The 20,758-nt window shown below is 27.7% G+C and overlaps 3 protein-coding genes across 9 annotated transcripts in view; 2 read left to right on the top strand and 1 right to left on the bottom strand.

The window, feature by feature from the left end:
• The window catches only part of LOC107163344 (ATP-binding cassette sub-family C member 1-like), a 29,347-nt gene extending 27,353 nt beyond the window's left edge, over positions 1-1,994 (top strand). For all 5 annotated transcript variants that reach the window (XM_089221725.1, XM_089221729.1, XM_089221728.1 and 2 more), the window contains 5 exons: positions 1-150; positions 218-376; positions 449-615; positions 1,223-1,417; positions 1,493-1,994. In XM_089221725.1, the coding sequence (XP_089077851.1) occupies positions 1-150; positions 218-376; positions 449-615; positions 1,223-1,417; positions 1,493-1,607 (786 nt within the window). In that variant the 3' untranslated portion in view covers positions 1,608-1,994. The remainder of the gene's footprint in view (positions 151-217; positions 377-448; positions 616-1,222; positions 1,418-1,492) is intronic.
• A 5,113-nt stretch (positions 1,995-7,107) lies between these two features.
• On the top strand, positions 7,108-20,757 carry LOC107163343 (Multidrug-Resistance like Protein 1). 3 transcript variants are annotated; one of them, XM_089221722.1, is made up of 29 exons: positions 7,108-7,283; positions 8,582-8,755; positions 11,277-11,402; positions 11,731-11,868; positions 11,951-12,073; positions 12,159-12,349; positions 12,594-12,803; positions 12,863-13,040; positions 13,125-13,445; positions 13,503-13,640; positions 14,306-14,452; positions 14,517-14,601; positions 14,680-14,876; positions 14,944-15,120; positions 15,193-15,360; positions 15,436-15,619; positions 15,693-15,786; positions 15,857-15,950; positions 16,020-16,242; positions 17,024-17,244; positions 18,227-18,316; positions 18,407-18,606; positions 18,719-18,845; positions 18,911-19,009; positions 19,075-19,224; positions 19,279-19,437; positions 19,503-19,669; positions 19,990-20,184; positions 20,270-20,757. In XM_089221722.1, exons 1-29 carry the CDS (start codon positions 7,239-7,241, stop codon positions 20,382-20,384), a joined length of 4,536 nt encoding a protein of 1,511 aa, XP_089077848.1. In that variant the 5' UTR covers positions 7,108-7,238; the 3' UTR covers positions 20,385-20,757. The 3 variants fall into 3 exon arrangements, with proteins under 3 accessions (XP_089077848.1, XP_089077847.1, XP_089077849.1); XM_089221721.1 differs by having other exon boundaries at positions 8,582-8,758; XM_089221723.1 differs by lacking the exons at positions 7,108-7,283; positions 8,582-8,755; positions 11,277-11,402; positions 11,951-12,073; positions 12,159-12,349 and having other exon boundaries at positions 11,740-11,868.
• On the bottom strand, positions 8,911-9,969 carry LOC149059036 (uncharacterized). The gene has a single exon (XM_089220854.1). The coding sequence runs from the start codon at positions 9,856-9,858 to the stop codon at positions 8,911-8,913; it is 948 nt and encodes a 315-aa protein (XP_089076980.1). The 5' UTR covers positions 9,859-9,969.
• Position 20,758: the final 1 nt, after the last annotated feature.

The following is a 20,758-nucleotide window of genomic DNA, read 5'->3' as shown; positions in this document are numbered from 1 at the left end:
GAAGCACCGTGGGACGTACCATCCAATTTACCACCCAAAGAATGGCCAACCAGTGGAAAAGTTCAATTTAAAAATCTTAAAGTTCGTTATCGTGAAGGATTAGACTTGGCATTGAAAGGCTTAGATATTTTAGTAGAAGGAGGCCAAAAGGTATCTATCTAAATATAAAATATGTAGGCGCCAATCAAATTTTGTTACAACTCGATGAAAAATTTAGGTGGGTATTGTTGGACGTACAGGAGCTGGTAAATCTTCTTTGACTCTCAGTTTGTTCCGTATTGTTGAAGCTGCTGAAGGATCAATTCTTGTTGATGGTGTTGATATATCTAACATTGGTTTGCATACATTACGTAGCCGTCTCACAATTATTCCACAGGTAACAATTTACTTTTATTCAATTGATTGAAAAAAAAAATTAAAATTAAAGTTGTGTATTTATTATTGATAGGATCCAGTATTATTTTCTGGTACATTAAGGATGAATTTAGATCCAACTAATAGTAATACAGATGAGCAGCTTTGGAATGCCTTAGAACTAGCCCATTTAAAAACACATGTCAAAGGGCTAGTAGGTGGTTTGGATTATGAAGTGTCTGAAGGAGGAGACAATCTTAGGTATTTATAAATATGATGATGCTTGAAGAAAGTTATTTCAGATTTTTAGGGGTTGTAGTTTTAAATTTATTTCAATACATCTTAATAGTAATGTATTTAATTCACTTATTATTTCAAAAAGTAATTATGTCTTTGAAAATTTTTTACATGGTTTCAAAAGCAATTAATAAAATTATATAATTTTTTAATATTTTTATCCTTAATTTTATGAAGGTATACAGTTTTAATTTAATCTTCATAACCAGAATATTTTTTTAATAAGTATATAAATATATATAATTCAAATTTAGGTAAAGTTGTTTTTAAGTTATAGCTTTCTTAGTATTTAAAGTTTAAAAGAGTGGAGTAGAGTGGTACATGGTTCTTTTCGATAAATTTTGTTCCACTATTCTTCTCATCTAAATTTTAAGCACTTATAACTTATTAATTACTATTCTTATATTTAATTTAATGTATCAAAATATCTAATTTTCTAGAGCTACCCCAGGGTGGGTCTATCTATAACTTGTAAAACTTAATAACATTTTTTATCAGTTGCTGTAGTGAATAGTCAATATTAAGTATTAACAATAGATGAACTATTTAAACATTAATTGTTGTATTTCAGTGTAGGCCAAAGGCAATTAGTATGTTTGGCTAGAGCATTGTTAAGAAAGACAAAGTTATTAGTGTTGGATGAAGCAACAGCAGCAATAGATTTGGAAACAGATGATCTAATACAAACAACCATACGATCAGAATTCAAAGACTGCACAGTATTGACAATTGCTCATCGCCTAAACACAATCATGGATTCTGACAAGTAAGCTATACAATGTTATACAGGATTTGTTAGTTAAATTTAAATTTAATTATTAATATTTGTTATCCTCCATAGGGTAATAGTTTTAGATAACGGTTTCATGGTTGAATACGACTCACCGGCTAATTTACTGCAAGAAAAATCATCAGTTTTTTACTTGATGGCAAAGGATGCAGGTCTAGTTCAATGAAGGTGTTCAATTCAATCTCACGTGCCGTGTCAACCTGAATAAATTTGTTCATTTTGCGGTTAAATAATCATAATTTTGTTTTTATTATTTTTTGTCACAGATTGATAATCAAACTATTACATAGTATACTTATAACAGTAAGATGATGTTTTATTAATGAATTTTTTTATTTTAAATTTTGTTTTTAATATTAAGCCGTCCTTGTTATATCAAATACTTGCCATTTGATTAGGGTTTTTCAATGTTAATTTTTATATTTATGTAAACAAGTGGCATACATATGTTACTGTTATAAATTATTCAGTGTATATTTTATTCAAAATAACAGTGATTTTTTCTATAAACAAACAAAATATTAAATTAAATATATGTAAATGTATATTTTTATGTACAGTGTCAATTTTTTTTTATTTTTTATTTGTGTTTAAGAGTCCAGTGTCATTAGATATACCTTTGAGTACTGCAAGCATAATGTCTTACATTTGTAGTTGTTAAATCATGAAGGTTTTTGCATAATTTAACTTACAAATAAAATTTAATTAGAAATAAATCAATATATTTTTAATTGAAAGATATGCTATTAAGTATTAACCCATAGTGCTTAAATATTAAAACTATTAAAGGGTAACTTATTATAGTTAAATGAAATTCATAGTCATCTGTTTTCACTAATATGTTGTATACAAATTAGATACCTATTGCTAGGTGGCGGACATCATTATTCTAAATCGCTTTAAAATTTTGTTGATCGATGAATAATGAATTATTTCTAATGACAAATGACAACATGACTAGAAAGTGGTTAGAAGGTAAACATCAAAATGTGACAATGTAAAAAATATTTAAAAAATATAGTTTATATATTTATAAAATAAAGATAATAATACTGATCCTGTAGAAGTGAAATTTAATTCATGTTTTGACAGCAGTGCTTATAATATGAACTCCCGTAAATTAACTAGGTGTCCAAATATTTTCGTATTTTGAAGTAATACACAAATTAATAACCATCAATACAAACAAATAAATATATTTTAAGATAAATAAAGCTTCTTGAGCAGTTCATATATCTTAAGATTAGATTTGTTTAGTAATAAATTATTAGGGATAAATTACTAGGGATGAGAACTTATTGGAGCTAAAATAAACAAAATATGCATGTAAATGCAAGGAAAAATTATAATATATGCATCAAAATTTGAAAATATGCAAAACATATATTATAATATGCAATTTTTTCTATAAATAAAAAAACATGTTTACAATAAATTAATATAAATAATATTTCGTTAAATTTGATTCTATAAAAATATAAATAATTTTTAACTGTGTGATAAAAAATTAATACTAGGATTAATACTAGGTATATAAATATGAGATAATAAATGATTGGTTGGTGTATTGATTATATATTGATAGTCAGGTGATTTAATCCCTAAATAACCTGTAAATTTGTTGCATTGAACTACCAAAGTTTTTTTAATATTTTCGACATCCAATCTCTGTCCTCTGACGATTTTCCAAAAGAATATTTTTGTATTGCGAAAAACTTCTTTCCACATCAACTGAAGTTATGGGGGCATACATGAAGTAAATAAGGTCATTTCTGGTTTAGTCTTCTGGCAATTCGTCCATAGATGTGATTTATCCAATAAATGATACTAATTCTAAATTTACTTTTATATACTATTAAATGTTATTGGTTATTGACTACAAACTTATAAAATTCAATTAAATAATAAATAATTTTACTAAATATGCATTTTTATGCACAAAAAAACATGAATATTATGTAACTTTTAAGAAAACTACCAATATATGCAAAAATATGCAAAATTTCAATTCATTAGGTTATAGAATAGATTTTTAGCTCACCTAGCTATAAATAGGAGATATAGAAAAAAATATGCAAATCCTATAACTTCTCATCCCTAGTAATAATGTATAACTATAGGTTATGTAATAAATTATGATTTACAAATGTTTTCTTTGTCATTAGTTTCTTTATCATCTTATACACATAGGTATATATATATGTTGTTATGTACATACTACATACTGTTGTAGGTAAAATACGTGTAATATAACGTATCAACTTCTTGTGAATCTATATTTATATAAATGTATTTATTTACACAAAATTATTTGTTGGGTTATATTTGTAAGTACTAATATTATTTTAAATTGGTCTATATGTTTATTAAATGGATACAATGAACAAAGAATACTATGTGCACATTTTGGACGTATTAAATAGTATTAAACACCATTACAGAGTTGGAAAGTTTTTTTTTTTTTTTATAGATTCGAGCATATTATGCTATTTGGGTAAACCCCCGAATTATTTGTCCAATCGAACTAAAAAATTAATATTGCATATAAAATCTGAATATTTTTCTAGTTACAGAAATTTTATGATTTTAAAGATTTAATTTGAACAATGTCTATATTTTTGCTATTAATGTTTTTGACCTTTTCGATTTTATTTATCAGAGCTAATTGTTTTATTGAGGTTAATATAATTATCTACAATTGATATTTATCGATTTAATTTTAAGCAAGACTATAAATGCATTTACTGGGATCAACTTTAGCCGATACTTTTAAATTTTGGAATCCCCTCAAAACTTGTGAGATTAATCAAAAGCTGTAATGAAAAATTGATGTGCCAAGTACGTTATTTGGGAGCAACGTCTAAAGTTTTGAACTAAAATAAGGAGGATTAAGACAAGAATCTACGAACAAAAGTCCGGTAAAAAAAGACCCACGAAAAAAAGTCCGATTTATTTATTATACATATGTCGTACAAGAAAACATTTATGTAATTAAAAATAATAGCATTAATTTATAATACAATTATTACAATCAATATTATAGGTAGGTACCTACAGGCTACAATACAAATTAAAATATTAGGTAGGTACATAAAATATGACATTATAATTTTTGAGTCAGATTGATTGTTACTTGCAAATCTTTGATTTTCCATTCGATGGCAAAGGACGTGGGTGTAACATAACATAATACGATATTCAAACAAAGACATAGCACTTAGGTTTTTATTTCCTTAACGCGATTTTTACTAAAAAAATATCTTGATACCTTGACTGCAGAGTGCAGATAATACTTTTTTCTATTGTTTTGTTAATTTTTGTCAAATAATTGTAAATTGATGCCTGATGGTATAAGTCATCATTATCAGTTATACCAATCTCACATAAAGCGTCTGATCATTTTTGTTTAATTTTTGTTGCATTTTTTTTCCAGCTTGGTAGTCACAAGACTATTATGTTTATAATAAATATAGGTGATTGATTCGTGCCACGTTTGGATTTTTGTGAACGAATTGTTTTCCTGATTTAGTTTTTGTTTGTTTTAATTGTCCGTAATTGGCGATTACTTACCGTTGTTCAAGGTATTTTATAATTGTATGTATAATATATACTATTTATATTATGCATCAATTTATTTATTGCTAATTATTTTTTGTACTCGTAATAAAAAATAGTCAGGTACCTACGTTAGAATATAGTTTTTTCTATTTTTGTTCAGTGTCTTAGATTTTATATACGCAACGCTTGATATTTTTCTATCATATAGTGAAACATTTTGTGTAACTATATTAATAATTGTTTAAAGTAATTTAATTTTTATTTTAGGTAGATGCCTTATTATTTTGATAAGTGGGTACAGTAAGAATTTCTTTTTTTTTTTAAATTCTCAAAGTTTTAACTTAATTCAAGTTTCTTCTGGATACTATACTCTCGATGTTGATCAATGAAGCATTTTAACTACTCCGAAATGTGGCAAGTGGCAACAGATATTAAAAAAAAAACCATTCTTTATTATAAACTTTTAACCAATATGTTATTCAACGTTTGAAATTCAAAAAACGTATACAAATATAGTAAGACATTTAATTTTATTTGAATACCTGGATACCTGGATTACCTGGGTAACCTGAATGAAAAAAATAACGAAAAAAAAGTCAATGATTATAAATATTGTAAATTAGATATATTATTTAGATTTGGTGATAAAAAATAAAAATAAATAATAAAATATTTAAAAAATAATTATTAAGTAAATAATTAAGTAACCATAGAAAGTGTCATCAATGGGGTGGCTCCTTTTGTCAAATTATTTTCCTGTGAATGTACTCTTAGCACATATTCTTATTGTATTAATGATACAGATTGTATAGGCATTACTTGTGAAAAAAAAGATTGATGATAAGTGCATACTTTTTATTGTTTTATTTATGGTTATACTTATACTAAAATCCATGGTGATATATAAATCAGTTGTACAGAATACGGAGTATATCTAGGTTTTATTTTAATATCGTTTGTAAGTGAAAAGAGTACAAAAAGAGTTTTGGTGTACTCTTAGTTGCCTGTTTATGATTTATATAATAACGCATAATATATATATATATATATATAATTGTAAAATATTATGTACATTTATTTATGTCATCCTAGATTCATAGCAATGCAAAAGATTGATTGAGTTTACAGATTGTTTAATTTTGATTTTGTACGTATCACGTATGTATGTAATTTATGTTTTAAACTGTAAATAAAGTTGGAATAGGTAGATTTTCGGTATTCGATTTATTGTAGGTACATATTTTGTAGAGATCAAATGATACTTAACAAGTTTATTCAATCTGTCCAAAATTGTGGTAAATAAATACAATTAACTACGCTTTTGTCGCAAGCGTGCGTAACGCGAATAAAATATATCGATGATGTAATGAATGAAGTACCTAACTTTGAGCGATAAATTACTCAGTTTTAAATTATTGTGCGTGCATTTGAAGAAAAGTTTCGTGAATAAATAGCATGTATAAATATACATATTGTCCTGATTATAAACTCTCGAAAATAAAATAATTGTACTCAAGATAAGTTGTCTGGTAGAGATACCAAAATATAGAATACGCTATTACCAGCATTAAACTTTTACCTATAAATCAATGAGCTTACTAGATATTTTTGATTTTTATTGTGTATTGGTATTACATTAATTGTATTTTACTAATTGTATATTTTATTGAGGCACTAACATTTTATAAGTAACTATATTTCAATATTTGGTTAGTAATGAAGGTTAAATTTGTTTAGTGTTGTGTTGTTTATTGATTAATTTGAGCTATTCAAAGCAAGTAGAAACCAACACAGAAGTGAGGATGTAATTATGAACCAGTCTTAGTTTTGTACGACCAAAAATATGTATTATGTTGAAGAAGTCATATTGTAAAACACAATATCTATGTGAACAAAAGATATTTAAAACCCAAAAAATTATAATTATAATCGATTTTTGTGTTTTTTTTTCTAATCGTAATTCAAGTAGCTACTTAGGAACTCTATTTATACTATGTCTGTATGTATAAACAAGGCTGATTGTTTTATTTTTATGTTTATTCTATATGTTATCTTCGTATTGCGACTAATTGCAACGTCGTGCGGGTCGTCAGTTTCGTTAAAGTGTGTTACGTTCACTCATCGAATTTCCAGCTAGTCATAATTTTGCATTATCATCTTAGAGTATCTTCGTGTCTTATAAACAGTAATATATTGCTACAGTAGTACAGTATCGTCGTTTGTTCTCATACCGATTAAAATGAAATCGTCTGTTATGGACAGATTTTGTGGATCGACTTTTTGGGTAAGTTTCGATTTTAGATTCTGAGTGGAGCGAAGAATGTATTGATTTTACTATGATGTTTTTTGTGTCTGTCATCACGTTTTGGGGCAGTAAAAGTGCTTCGATTTTTAACTTCAGTACCTCGTTCGATCAGAATGTGAATCTAGTTGGTACTTTGGGGGGGGGGGGGGGGGGGTCAAAAGTGAAAAATTCTTAATATTTTTCTAAATAATCGGGATAAACAAACTAAAAGTTAAGGGGAAAACTGGAAATTTTACGCAAAATTACTTTTCGATCGACAAAAACGATTTTGGCTTTTGATGTAACTTTAAAATAAATGACTATAGATACATGCAATTTTCACCGAATGTTTATATAAGTATATTCTATCCACCATACAATTTTCAAAAATTCAATTTAAGTTTAACTATTCATAGGCATATTCAATTTTCGATCATTATTAGTTTTTTTTAAATTAATATCGACAAAATTTATGTTTTGGGTAGAAAAGCTTGAAATTTAATACAAGGTTCCTAACATATTGTTACAATAGCAGTTGAAAAATAAAATAAATTCATAGTCACAATTTTTTTTATAAGCATTCATAGAATTTTGACAAAATACGTAAAAATCACGAAAATTTGCAAATTATTTAAGGCTAGATATTCATAAAAATTTTTCTTTTTAAATCTAAGATTTGAAAACTTTTAATAATCTATAATATATCTTAGATAGATAAACCATCTCCGCTCAGAATCGTTTTTCGTATACAATGATATATATACATCATTGGATTCAAATTTAAATCCATCCATTACAGTAGCCCACTTGTATCCTACTGTACAGCAGACTGACATCCACAACTTACCCACTTCTTTGTTCTGATTTTTTTGTAGTCGTGTCATCAGCTATTCGTCTAGTGCTTGCGCGAGGATTGTGTACGAAGTGCGACAAAAAAGGGTCTCACGATTTTTATTTTTGTTTTATTAATTTTTTAATTATTATTATAATGAAATTCGTTGACGCACGCCGAGTGGTGAAAATATAGAAATATAGAATAATAATTGAAGGGTTGGCGAGAATAACATTGTAAAAATTATATTTTAGTTATCACTTGTCCGAGATGTGGGGGGGGGGAGGGGCCTCGCTTTTATAAACTGCACAGTGCCTCGCAAATCATAGCGCTGGCATAGCATTCGTCCTTTAATAAAACACATCATATAGATAAATCTTAAATGATTATTTATGATGAAAATGCAATATTACTGATGTGTAGACAACGATAGAAGATTATTGAATGATCGATTTCGTATTTCTAGGACTGGAACTTGTCCTGGAACACCACCGATCCAGATGTCACCCCATGTTTTGAAAAGACCTACTTAGTCTGGGTACCCTGCATGTTTTTGTGGCTTTTCTCTCCACTAGAGATGTATTACTTAGTGGACAGTAAATACAGAGACATACCTTGGAACTGGTTCAATATGGTGAAGGTGGTATGTTTTATTTTTTATTTTTTTGGCACAACTAAGTTTTTTTTATTTTTTTTTTTTATTTTGAGGTAAAGGCTTCAACATCAAAAGGTTATTAGCCTAAAGTTATAACATTAGTGTACAAGATAATATAATATATACAGATATTTACAATTTTACAATTTATGTGCAAGATGGATATGATGAAAATATTTGTAGATAGCTTCGGTGTTTTCTTCACTAAGGGCGAGTTGAAGGGATGATGGAATCTTGAAGATTTTCCGAGCTAGGGAGTATTTTGGGCATCTTGTTACGATGTGTTCGATCGATAAAGTCACGTTGCATATGGTGCATACTGGAGCAGGTTCCTTAGTGATGAGGAATGAGTGGGTGAGGTGGGTGTAGCCTATTCTGGCTCGGGTAACGATGACTTCGTCTCTTCGATTAAGGCTACCGGAAAATTTCCATTTTTTGATGAGAGGCTTGATGATTCTTAATTTATTTGATAGGGGAACGTTGGACCAGTTTTTCTGCCATGTCTCTAATATTTTGAGGTTAATGATATTGAGTGACTCTGAGGATGTGGTTAGGTTTAGTTTTGGAGTACTCTGGTGAAGTGAAGCTTCGTTTGCAAGTTTGTCTGCTGTTTCGTTGCCAGAAATGCCGACGTGGGACGGGACCCACATGAAAGTGAATGTTTTATTTGATGTTGTTATCAGTTCCTGGATATGTTGGACTAGTTCATTTGTAGAGTAGGGATCTAAAATTGATATTAAAGCACTTAGAGAGTCACTGATGATAATGAAAGAGTCCGGAATGGAGGAGGAGGCGATTTTCAGAGCTTCGAGAATGGCGTAGGTTTCCGCTGTGTAGATGCTGGTGCTGGGAGGGAGAGAAAATTTGTGGTGTTCGTGTCTTAGAACTACCGCAAAGCCCACACCGTTGGGATTTTTAGAGGCGTCAGTGTATACAGGTGTACTACTAGGGTATTGTTGAGACATTATTTCTGAGAAGAGATTACGGATGATAGTGCTGTCAGTGGAGTGTTTGCAATGATTGGTAAGTTGAGTATTGATATGAGGCGACCACATCCATGGTGGCGATGAAAGTTGTATTTTGCTCATCGATTGTGTATGGAGGCCAATATTTGTACTGATCGTTTTGAAATGTTCAAAAATTGTGTTTCTGTTGTTGGAAGGGCTAGTAGCAAGGGGATTATGGAGGATCTTGTTGGATATATGATTAGGCAAGCTTTTGATTCTTAATATGTATTTGAGTATAAGGCTATGGCGTCTTAGTTCGAGGGGGAGTTCACCAGCGTTGCAACTAAGTTTTTATACTTAATAGTTTCAGGATATTCTACCAAATAAAATATTTTGATTATTTATACAAAAATAAGCATTTTGAGTTTTGAATAATTTTACATATTTTATCCTTAACTGGTTTGGTGACATTTGAATTTTACAGCGTCTAGTAAATAATACATTAATGAAAACGATTCAAGTTTAATTCTGAGGCAAAATAAAATTCATAAATTTTAAATACTAAAAAAAAAATAAAAAATAATATGATATAATATAACACAATACACAATTGTATACCCAGTTGAGGGAAATTAGTTTTTTTTTCATAAGCACTAATAATATAACATTTCTGGTATCGTAATAGAAATAACCAATAAGTATACACTTTAAAATCACACATGTTCGACATTTCATTGCTTACGATAAAACATTATTGACTAGTGAAAAAAATAATATTATTATACTATAGTTTAATAATATTAAATTATTATAGATACTGAGTGGAGCAACGAATGTATTGAATTTATAATGTATACTTTTTTTAAAGAAGATACAAATTTTACCTAATGTCCATCTTATAATAATTTTCAATACATGAAAATTATTTGAAAAAAATGATTATTTACTTAAAACTAGGTATTTATAGAAACTTTAGATTAGAATTTTTTTTCTCAAAATATCGTTCAAAAATTCTAAACAGGTAGTATAATTAGATATTAAAGATCAGGGGCGAACGCAGAGGGGTTTTTGGGAGTTTAATCCCCCCCCCCCCGAAATAGGTTAGGAACGGTCTTTTTCTTGTCTTCAAAGATTGAAAACATATCTGCGCAAGGTTAGGTTAGGTTAGATCTTGTTTTATATAAGTAATTTAAATTGAATTGACAAATTTTATATAAGTATGAATAATATTATATTTATGAATACTTACTTTAAATTTTTTCAACCCCCCCCCCCCCCCCCCCCGAAATTTTTTCCTGCGTTCGCCCCTGTTAAAGATCTAAAGATAGTAAAAAAAGCTTGATATTATGTTTAAAATATTTTTCTCCGTTAATTGTATATTACTAATGGCAACCTTCCTTCTGAGTCATATGTAGAATGTAGATGTATATTCGGTTCTATTATAATTGAATTGTTGTTAGGTTAGTGATTGATTCTATAAGAATGGAACCTATTTTTATTTTACAAAAATTAAATATTTTTTGATATTTTATTATATTCTCCATTTATTTATTTTATAGGCTGGTGTATCTATACTAAGTATCTTATCAATATGCGATATTGCGTATGCAATAATTCGATATTCATCAGGGATGGATGTATTTAGTGTAGATATTTTTACACCACTTGTAAAACTAATAACATTTGTAAGTATATTGATACTTGATTTAATATTTTTTTATACTTACATCATATCCGATGTTTAAAAACAGTATTTTAGAGGACATGAATGTTTTCGTTGGAGTTTAATTAAATCAAACATGATTAAAAATTATCAATATAAATTCAAGTAATTCGAATTTGTAATTTACTCACATGCGTAGGTATATATTTGTTTTGGATATAAGAGAAATCGATTTTTTTTTTTTTAGTTTTTTTAATATTTAATATTTTGGTGTATGATTATAAAATAGCTTAGTAATTTATAAAAGATTATACCTTTTTATTGAACTTTTTAAGTGAATTGCTTTACAGATATTTGTCATAGCTTTAATTAGTGCAAATCGAGCTAGAGGATTAAAGTCATCTGGATTAATATTTTTGTTTTGGTTAATCATGGCATTTTGTGGGATGTTTCAATATCGAACCGAACTCCGATTATCATTTAATGATGTAAGATAACTTACTATCGATACTTGTTTATTATATGAAACACATTTAACTGTATAGTCAAACATTTTTTTCCCATATTTAGATTTCATTTCATAGTTACCCATTTATAAGTTACATGGTATACTATCCATTAATCCTAATGGAGTTTGTTTTATGTTTCTTTGCTGATGCTTCCCCCAGGCTATCTAACTATGGCTTCGTCCAAGTAATTTTTTCAATATATATCTCATCGTATTTATTAATTGTATATTTCATATTAAAACACTGTAAAAGTGTAAATCAATGTATAGGTACCATGCCCTGAAATGAAAGCATCATTCCCATCAAAGCTATTTTATTTATGGTATGAATCATTTGCTTGGTCTGGTTATAAACGCCCCATAAAAACCTACGATTTATGGAGTATGAACCATAATGATTGCTCAAAAGTAGTAGTTTCAGTTTTTAATAAACACTGGGAAAATTCATTAATTAAAGCAAAGTAAGTACCTACCAATGATTCATCATTAGAAGTTATGATGATTTCAATCAATGAAAATATTATCACACACGTAACATATAAATATTAGCCTTTTGTTATTATGCAGATCATCAATCCAATGGACCAAAAGTCCTTAATATCCTACTAAAATGTTTAATCAATGTCGTAAAACAATATGTTTATAAGTTTTTTATTATAATCAAAAACAATTTTTGTAATCAATAAAATTTAAAAAACTTTACAGATTAAAAAATAGTAAAAATGTAGCTACTATTAAAAATAAACTTGATGCGAGTATAATGAAATCTTTACCTGCAAATTATTCACATCAAAACCAATACAATGTATCAATACTTTCTGTTTTGTGTAAATCATTTGGGAGTACATTTTTGTTCGGATCATTTTTAAAGTTAATTGTAGATTGTTTAATTTTTGTCAGCCCTCAAGTATTAAGGTAAGTATTTAGTTCATACTATTTAATTCGCTGTATGTTATAGATAAATATTTTTTTAGGCATTTGATAAGTTTCGTTAGACATTCGAACGAGCCTTTATGGAGAGGATATTTTTATATTTTTCTCATGACGCTAACAGCAATTTTGCAAACATTAATATTATCTCAGTACTTTCATCGTATGTATCTCGTTGGTATGCGTGTTCGTACTGCACTTACTTCTGCCATTTATCGAAAGGTAAATATTTAAGTAACCATTTATATTTTTCAGTTGATATAATTCACAATAATAGTATTAAATTTAATTATTTACAATTTTAAGGCTTTAAGAATTTCAAACACGGCCAGAAAATCATTCACGACTGGTGAAATAGTTAATTTAATGGCAGTAGACGCGCATAGATTTATTGATGTTATAACTTATTTGAATTTGATTTGGTCTGCACCATTCCAAATTGCTTTCGCAGTGTACTTTTTGTGGCAGCTATTAGGACCCAGTGTACTTGCCGGGCTATTTTTTATGATAGTATTAATACCAATTAACAGTGCTGTGGCTACTAAATCCAAAAATCTTCAAGTCATACAAATGAAAAACAAAGACGATAGAGCTAAATTGATGAATGAGATTTTGTCCGGAATAAAAGTAATGATTTAGAACACAATTATAAAGATGATATATTTTTACACATTAATTTAATAGGTTCTTAAACTATATGCTTGGGAACCAAGTTTTGAACAAAAAGTGTTGGATATACGAGGAAAAGAAATCAAAGTTCTTCGTAGTGCAGCTTATTTGAATGCAGTTTCTACATTTATTTGGTCTTGTGCACCATTTCTGGTATGATATTTTTGTATTTTTTATTATACATAAATTGCATTATGTTATATTGATTTATTATAAACTTGTAAGATACCTATAGTAATTTAATGAATGAAAATTACGAAGCTTATTGAACTTATTTATGACAAATTATTATTTAAAATTTACTATACAATAATGTTGTGTTTGTATTGTTATAGGCAAATTATTTAAAAATTATGTTCCACTGTGAAAATAGAAAAATAATCTTGCATAAAAGTTCATAATATTTTTTGAATTACAGAAATTAATTTTATTTAAAACTAATTGTACATAGATATCGTTTTTGAATTTTTTCTATTTCATCAAATTCAACATGATTCTAAATAAAATCCAACTCTATGCCAAATGAACTTATGGAAATTTGTGTTATTTTATTGTAATGTATGTATATATTTTATGGTATCACAATATGTCCGTTTCATTAAGCATAAGGTTTTAACTTTTTATGAATTATGAAATATCAAAATAAGTTGATTGATTAGTGTACGGTAGATCGATTGATATATTTATACTTCAATTCTATGCCTAAAGCAATTGATTGAATTTATAGGTATATTTGAAAATAATAATAATTATATTATGATATATTTTCACATAACTATGTATTTGTTTTTTATCTGTCAATTAATCATTAAATCTAGGTATCATTAGCAACTTTTGCAACGTATATATTCTCTGACGATAAACATGTGTTGGATGCAGAGACAATTTTTGTTTCTTTATCTTTATTCAACATTTTACGTTTTCCATTAACCATGTTACCAACGTTGGTGTCAAATTTAGTTCAAGTAAGTTTCCTGTTTAGCATTGTAATAAATGAATGAATTATTATTATTTACTAACATTTTATAGTCAAATGTATCTGTAAAGCGAATAAATAAATTTATGAACTCAGAAGAGTTGGATCCAAACTCAGTTACTCATGATTCTGGTGAAAGTACGTAACATTTTTTACTTATTGAATTTATTTATTTAATATTTTGTTATGATTTTTTAAATTAATTTCAATTTGTAGGGGATCCTCTTGTAATTGAAAATGGAACATTCACTTGGGGTGAACCAACTGATGCACCAACATTATTAGACATAAATTTACGAGTTTCATCTGGACAATTGGTTGCTGTTATGGGTACAGTTGGTTCTGGAAAGAGTTCTTTAGTGTCAGCTTTTCTCGGTGAAATGGATAAGGTTTCTGGCAGAGTTAACACTAAAGTAAGTATATAATAATTAATTATTTAAACTAATGTTATTAGTATATTAATAACATATTAATTTTAAGGGATCTATAGCATATGTACCACAGCAAGCATGGGTACTGAACACATCACTTAAGGATAATATATTGTTTGGTCAAACATTTAATGATGGCGCTTATAAAAAGGTCATTGATGCATGTGCATTGAAAGCTGACTTCCAAATGCTTCCAGCAGGTGACGACACAGAAATTGGTGAAAAGGTAATTTTTTATACATATACCAGGTATGTTAAAAAATGTATAGGCATATTTATCAAATTGATATTTTTATAGGGAATTAATTTAAGTGGAGGTCAAAAACAAAGAGTAAGTTTGGCAAGAGCAGTTTATAAAGAGAGTGACATTTATTTTTTGGACGATCCATTAAGTGCTGTCGATTCACATGTCGGTAAACATATTTTTGAGCATGTTATTGGACCTAAGGGGTTGTTACAAAATAAAGTACCTAACTATACATCATATTAAACTAACATTTTCTCGATATTTTAACATATTTAATTATTTTTTATTTCAAAGACACGAGTTTTGGTCACTCATGCTATTACATATCTCAGAGAAGTTGATTTAATTGTGGTAATGAAAGATGGCCAAGTATCTGAGTCTGGCACATATAAAGGATTGCTAGACAAAAAAGGAGATTTCGCCGATTTCTTAATATCGCACATACAAGAACAAAATGATTATGAAGTTGATGAAATAGGTAATATATTTATAACTTTGGTAGTACTAATATTTTATGAAATGTACGTACTTATCAAAATAAATTTGTTTAGAAATGAATATTTTATTAGAAGACGCATCTCCAGGTATAAAAGAAAAATATTCTCGTCAGAGAAGTGAATCCAATTCGATTTATTCAATGCAAAGGTAATACAAATTACAATTAATATACTGAACCTAATTACAAACTTGTGACCTTATAAATGAAAATATTTAGGCAAATATCTACTGATTCAAAGAATCCAATTCCTCGACCTGCTGTGGAACAGAAATCTAAACTCATTGAATTAGAGAAAGCAGAAACCGGCAATGTATGTGTGGCCTTTTAAATAAATATACAAATTTAATATGTAAAAAATAATGTATTTTATTAATTTTAGGTCAAATGGGATATTTACATTCAGTATATTAAGTCAATTGGACCTATTTTTTGTATAATTTCAGTATTTCTAGCTATTGTATCTCAAGGATTTTCTATTTTATCGAACATCTGGCTATCTGTATGGTCTAATGACGATAGTTCACTTATTACTGGTAAAACAGAAAATTATAGTAAAAGGCTAATTCACATAACAGTTTACGGACTACTTGGCGTTGGCCAAGGTAAGTTAAAAAATTAAAGTAAAAAAAAATATAACTTCATTTTTAACCAATGGATTTAGTTTTTCATTGAACATTAATTTTTTAGACTAGATTTAATTTTATCTATATATTTCAATTTTTTCGAGCTTTTATGGTTCTATATTTTTTTAATTTTATTAATTTGATATTTTCAAAATTATAGGTAATATATATATATAATATATATATATATATATATTATTTAAAATGTTTAATATTACATTAAATACGTAGTATAATAATTTATAGTACATAATATACAATTTTCTGGTATTAAATTAGATACCTGTTTACAAATACTTTTTGTGCATTTTTATAACAAGATTATTGTTACACGGAGTCATGGATATGTAAATTATAGTTACCTACACTTAAGCCGAACATTTTTTATGAGTTTTCAGAACCGAGTGTTTTTAGTTTTTTTTGCAATTAAAGAAAAAGTAAATTTTTGATTCAATACTATCGTAGTGTCGTAGGCATATCAGTTTGGTTAAAGTATTTGGATTCCAAGCTACTGACGAACATACAATTTTCATATTTTTTTGTCATAAACAGCCTAATCGGCGTACATACAAATTGTCTATAATTGCAATGTTTTTTTTAATTATGTGGAATATATTTAAATTATTTTGTGTATTTTTAGTATGTACATTTATTTAATTATTATTGCATTTTAAAATTATCATACAAACAAAATTGTGTTGCTATTTTTTTCAATCTAATCTTTTAACTCTGGATTTGTGATAATTGAATTTTTTTTTAGTTTTTTCATCGTTAGCCTCATCAATAGCGTTATCGTTTGGTACATTACTTGCTGCTGAGAAGTTATACAAATTGATCAATGCACGGATTTTTAAAAATCCACTAAGCCTGTTTGATACAACTCCTATCGGACGAATATTAAACAGAGTATCTAAAGACATTGATACCATTGATAATGTATTGCCATTAATGATATCATCATTTCTAACTGTCACAGTTTCGGTAAATTTAAATTTAAATTAAAAATAATATACACATAATAAAAATATAATATACTATATAACGTATAAATAAACAAATAAACATATATATAATATATATAACATAATAAAAATATGCTTTGACTGTGCCTTGTATATTGCTTTTAGTCAAAAATATTTTAAAATTCATTCTTAATGGATAAAAGTGTAATTTACTACATTAAGCTTATCAAATGTTATAGGCACCTTCAAGTTTATCACAGAAGTAAAACTGCAAAATAAAATATAAATAAAACTGTATAAATAATTAATTAATTTGTGGATATAAATAATGTAAAAAAAAAACTATTGTAACCCAATAGCCTATAATAAAAAAAAAAAAAAATGTTATAGGACTATTTATAATAATAATTGATAAAAATAATACTTCAAGGCTGAGAGAGATACTTATATTTTTTTAAACTAAGTTAACTTGAGTTATTTTACTTTCAATTAAATTAATAGTTAAGATAATAGCAATTTTTAATACATAAATTAGGTTCATGAATACTTTTTACTCAATTTAATATAATATGTAATATTATATACCTGTATATATTATATATATAAGCTCCATATCATATTCTCAGATATTGGATAATTTCATTGACACAATTTATATATATAGTATAGTATAGTAAAATATAGTTCCTATATACATACATATATATATAGGAAATCAATTAATCAGATGCGTTCTAAGTTCAGTTGGGACACGTTTTAGTTGTATAATATATAGTATAATTTACGAGAAATTCTTATAAGAAATTATATTGAATACAGCAATGTTTGAGTATTGAGTAATGAATTCATTCAATTCATAAACATTTTCACTTATTCGACCTTTATTAATATACACTTCTTATACGAGATATATAATATTGTAATACATTTAAAATTGATTTAGCTGTAATAATTAAAATTTTACTTGAAATATTATAAGCATTATAAATTTTATGTTTCAGGTTATTGGTACTTTGATCGTTATCAGTTATAGTACACCCATATTTGCAGCGGTGATTATTCCTATTGCTATAATTTATTGCATCATACAGGTACCTACCTAATTAATATAAATATATTATAGTTTTTAAATTTTGAAGATAATTTTAAGATTAAACTGATATTCTTACTTTTATTTAAAGAGATTTTACGTTGCCACATCGCGTCAGCTAAAAAGACTCGAGTCTGTTTCTCGTTCTCCAATTTATTCGCATTTTAGTGAAACAATTGCAGGAGCTACATCGATTCGTGCTTATGGTTTAAAATCTAAATTTACACTTCAATCTGATCAAAAAGTAGATTTCAATCAGATGTGCTATTATCCTAATATCGTGGCCAATAGGTATAATATTAGCCTTGATAACTACGTATTTACTATACGTGCTTATATAATATGGAGACATGCTGTATATTATGTTATATATGATATATGTATTTAATTTGTTTTGTCATAGATGGTTAGCTGTAAGGTTAGAAACAATTGGTAGTTTTATTATTTTATTTTCGTCGATGTTCTCAGTATTGGGAAGAGATACATTGAGTCCAGGGATTGTTGGTTTGTCTATCAGTTACGCTCTACAGGTATACATTTACATTTTATAAAAAAGAGAACAATTTTTCTTCAATATCGTTTTGTACCTACTAAGATCACACAAATACTCAATTGGTTGGTTAGAATGACTTCTGAAGTTGAAACTAATATTGTAGCTGTGGAACGTATTAAAGAATATGGAGAAACACCTCAAGTAATATAATGTCAAATATAATTTATTTATTTGATCATATATAAATATTTACTTTTACTTTTCAGGAAGCATCATGGGACGTACCATCTAATTTGCCACCCAAAGAATGGCCAACAAGAGGAGAAGTTCAATTTAAAAATCTTAAAGTTCGTTATCGTGAAGGATTAGACTTGGCATTGAAAGGCTTAGATATTTTAGTAGAAGGAGGTCAGAAGGTAATTATAAAAAATGTGCCTCTGAAATCACGTTCCTAATCGAATCTAGTATAGGTGGGAATTGTTGGACGTACCGGAGCGGGTAAGTCATCTTTGACTCTAAGTTTATTTCGTATCGTCGAAGCTGCCGAAGGATCAATTCTCATTGACGGCGTTGACATATCTAAAATTGGATTGCATACATTGCGTAATCGTCTCACAATCATTCCTCAGGTAATTATTCAGACATTATTTGCAGTTGTAAATAAGAACCTGATCAATATAATTTTTTTTGACAGGACCCAGTATTGTTTTCTGGTACATTGAGAATAAATTTAGATCCAACTAATAGCAATACAGACGCACAGCTGTGGAACGCCTTGGAACTTGCCCATTTAAAAGCATACGTTATAGGGCTGTCTGGTGGTTTGGATTATGAAGTGTCTGAAGGAGGAGAAAATCTTAGGTAGGTACTTAATTATAAACAATAGTCGATAAAATCATTTATTCTGATTTAAAAATCTATCGTTGCGTTTGCATTATTTACAATTAATAATCATAATAAATTGTTGCGAAGTCTCGTCAAACGGTTATCATTTTATACCTTAAACTAATGAACACTTATGTTGAAATGTATGCTATATTATCAGTCATGTAGATTAAATAGTCGATTATGAGTTATGATCAAGTAAAAAAATTGGCAAAAATGTAAATATGGTGTTAAGAATTAACAATATATATTATTATGATTTATATTCTCTTTAATTATTAACTTTTGTATTTCAGTGTCGGCCAAAGACAATTGGTATGTTTAGCTAGAGCGTTGTTAAAGAAGACAAAAATATTAGTATTAGATGAAGCGACGGCGGCAATCGATTTGGAAACAGACGATCTCATACAAAAAACCATACGAACGGAATTCAAGGACTGCACAATACTAACGATCGCTCATCGTTTGAACACTATTATGGATTCTGACAAGTACTTAAACAAAACAAAATAATGTTTAAAATATATTTTGGTTAAAGTTAATAATCAATATATTAAATTGGTTGTCTCTGTATAGGATAATTGTCTTGGATAATGGTTTCATGGTTGAATATGATACACCTGCCAATTTACTGCAAAACAAATCGTCAGTTTTTCATTTGATGGCAAAGGACGCGGGTCTAACGCAATAACGATTTTCAGAAAATGATGGGTGTTGCACTTAGGTTTTTATTTCCTGAACGTGATTTTCTAAAAAAAATGCCTTAATATCTTAACAGATAACAATTTTTTCTAATGTTTTGTTGATGTCTAAAAATGCACCTGTAACTTATAAGTTATGGATTCATTTGTTGATCTAAATATTTTATTGTACTCGTGATACAAAATTGTAGCATGTCAATATAATTATATTTTACGAAAGGTCCAATACCATAAGTTATCCATACATACATATTAATTATCTTAGTTCATTGAACCAACATAATATTCTGTTCAGTGTGGTGCATTTCTATTAACAACGACTGATATTATTATACCATAAAAAAAATACAAATTATAAATTATC

This window comes from Diuraphis noxia, unplaced genomic scaffold (assembly GCF_037042655.1).
Source record: "Diuraphis noxia isolate RWA-SAM2 unplaced genomic scaffold, SU_Dnox_SAM2 contig0002, whole genome shotgun sequence".
NCBI classification, from domain to species: domain Eukaryota; kingdom Metazoa; phylum Arthropoda; class Insecta; order Hemiptera; family Aphididae; genus Diuraphis; species Diuraphis noxia.
The sequence above is the reverse complement of the archived record's forward strand: the minus strand, read 5'-3'. Positions and strand labels throughout refer to the sequence as shown.